The following is a 2,681-nucleotide window of genomic DNA, read 5'->3' on the forward strand; positions in this document are numbered from 1 at the left end:
TACAAGATGGGAGGCAAGATGTAGGCACCATCGAGGTTGTCAAAACCGAATCCCACGTCCATAGTTGGCATCGACCTTAAAATTTAAAAAAAAACAAATTTTTTTCTGACTTTATTTTGGCCTATTCTCGTTTTTCGTTAACGCCATTATGTTGTTTACCTAAGTGATGTTCGCTGTCAAAGAAAATAATAATAATAATAATAATAATAATAATAATAATAATAATAATAATAATAATAATAATAATAATAATATTTACACCTACGCCATTGTGGATTTTTTCACCAGTTTAGTGACTCGTGCTATTATGAGATTTAGAACAATAATAATAATAATAATAATAATAATAATAATAATAATAATAATAATAATAATAATAATAATAATAATAACATATTTACACCTACGTCATTGTGGATTTCTTCACCAGTTTAGTGACTCGTGCTGTTATGAGATTCTGAACAATAAATAATAATAATAATAATAATAATAATAATAATAATAATAATAATAATAATAATAATAAGAAGAAGAAGAAGAAGAAGAAGAAGAAGAAGAAGAAGAAGAAGAAGAAGAAGAAGAAGAAGAAGAAGAAGAAGAAGTTCAAGACAGTGAAAAGGGGGAGTTGGAGCGGTTGGACAGCAAAATAAAGAGATCCAGAAAATAAAGGAGATGAAGTACAAGGGTCTATAGGTTGGACAGCAAGCCTGAAGAAAGGAAGCGGCAACAGAGGTACAGTAAAAGGCTAAAGAGTTGGTGCAGCTGCGGAATGGAACATGAAATTTAGGCCAAAAGCCAAATTCTGGGACCTATGAGGTCATTCAGCGCTGAAAGGGAAATTGAGAGTAAAAAGGCTGTAAAGGTGTAACAGGAGGAAAACCTTGCAGTTGCACTATAAAACAACTGTTAGGAGAGGGTGGAAAGTGAGATGGACGAAGAAGAATTTGAACGGAGGTACAGTAAAAGGAATGGGAAGGGTTGCAATGAACCTTAAGTAATGCGTACACCCCATCATGCGAGGTGCAATGACGCCACTACCGGTTGGGAGCAACTATGGACAGAATGAATCCCGCAAAAACCTTTTATTAGTACCTACAGTGCGCCAAGTAAGGTGCACTGACGGCACTAACCCTCTAAAAGGAAAAAAGTCTACTGTTCTTTATGATTTCTCTCACCTTAATCGTTCAGCTTCTTTCTCTGAAATACGTAGATAAGCAACGGTCTGTGTTCGGAGTTCCAAGTCTGGTAGCTTTTTTGGGGTGACCTGCTTGAAGAGCCCTTTGAACCCGGCATATGCTCCAGCACAAACCAATACAGCCTTCGTGTGTAACTCGCTGCCTTCTTCTGTCATTAATTCCCATCTGGAAATTAAACAAAAAAATATCCCCGCTGACATCTTCCTAAGTGTACAACCAACTTTTGCAAGGTAGATTTATTAATATACAATCTACCTTGTAAAAATTAGGCGTATACATTGTAGCTTTCGTCTATTTGAGCATTACCAGCTGTTCCAGTGGACAGCAGTTTAATATATCTAAAAAACATACTATGCAATCATTTTTGCATTACATCACCATATGCAGATTTATTCATTAATTGCTCCATATGGATTTTTTTGAGAACTGACGTCACCGAGCAATCAGCACTGCTTCTGAATTCATTTACATTACTTTGATTTTCATTGGTGTATTAAAGCCTAACCGTTACAGCAGTTACAGTCCCGCTGAGTAATTTTGATTTCTTAAGAGACAAAAGAACATGCATATAGGTTCATAGAAAACCTGGATCGTCTACTGGCAGTGAGGAAATGTAAAAGAATGTTGACAATTTCTCCTATGTTTGATTGATTGCTTTATCATGCAATGCAGCACTAATATCTATCTGTTAAAACTTATTGCAGATTAGCTGGCAGATAATAATAGAAACTGACAATTTTTTTTTTTTTTACACAGACGTCATTAAGCAACCCAATGATTTCGACTCTGTCGGAGTTTTTCTCAAGTTAAAGGCATAATTTTCAAGAAAGAACACCCCCATCCAACAACCCCATAAGAACCATTGTTGCCGTGACATTAAGAAATGTATTCTCAAGAAAATCATGAGGAAATACACAGAATTTCCTCACCTGTGAGTCGTTGTTTGAGAAGACTTGACAGCGTTGATGGCGGACACGATTTCGGGAAGTATCCGAACTCCATTTTTAGCTGCAACTTTCTGATGGGCTTCTAATAACTTCCGCGGACTTATGTGCCCAGACCTGTGAAAAATACGAACCCTAAAGACACACCTTTACACGTACGCTCACACATGCTCATACTGAATATAATGAAGCACGTATACGCAGAATTTGTGAGAAAATACTCAGAACACTGTACACCTATATAACAGCACGCACGCATACATAAAGATGATTAGAAAATATTAATATCAATTTACTGTACAACTCTGTACCCTGACACTGATCCTGAGCACACGCACACACACACAAATGCGCAGCACAGAACTTATAGACAAATATTAAAACCAACGCACACGTAAATACACCCACTCCTGCGCTCTACTGAATACATAATTATGAGCACATGGCCCCTGCACAGAATTGGTAATTAAATATACAAACAATTACCGGTCCTTCACCAGTAAATTTATAAATTACTATTTATCCGGTTGCCATATTATGC

General features: G+C 36.4%; 1 protein-coding gene across 1 annotated transcript in view; it reads right to left on the bottom strand.

Moving 5' to 3' along the window:
* Positions 1–1,171: 1,171 nt before the first annotated feature.
* Positions 1,172–2,681, bottom strand: part of LOC136851556 (monomeric sarcosine oxidase-like) — a 6,968-nt gene continuing 5,458 nt past the window's right edge. Inside the window, exons 5-6 of the mRNA XM_067125813.1 lie at positions 2,126–2,257; positions 1,172–1,361 (exon numbers count right to left, since the gene is read on the bottom strand). Coding sequence (XP_066981914.1) covers positions 1,172–1,361; positions 2,126–2,257 — 322 coding nt within the window. The remainder of the gene's footprint in view (positions 1,362–2,125; positions 2,258–2,681) is intronic.

This window comes from Macrobrachium rosenbergii, chromosome 23 (assembly GCF_040412425.1).
Source record: "Macrobrachium rosenbergii isolate ZJJX-2024 chromosome 23, ASM4041242v1, whole genome shotgun sequence".
NCBI classification, from domain to species: Eukaryota; Metazoa; Arthropoda; class Malacostraca; order Decapoda; family Palaemonidae; genus Macrobrachium; species Macrobrachium rosenbergii.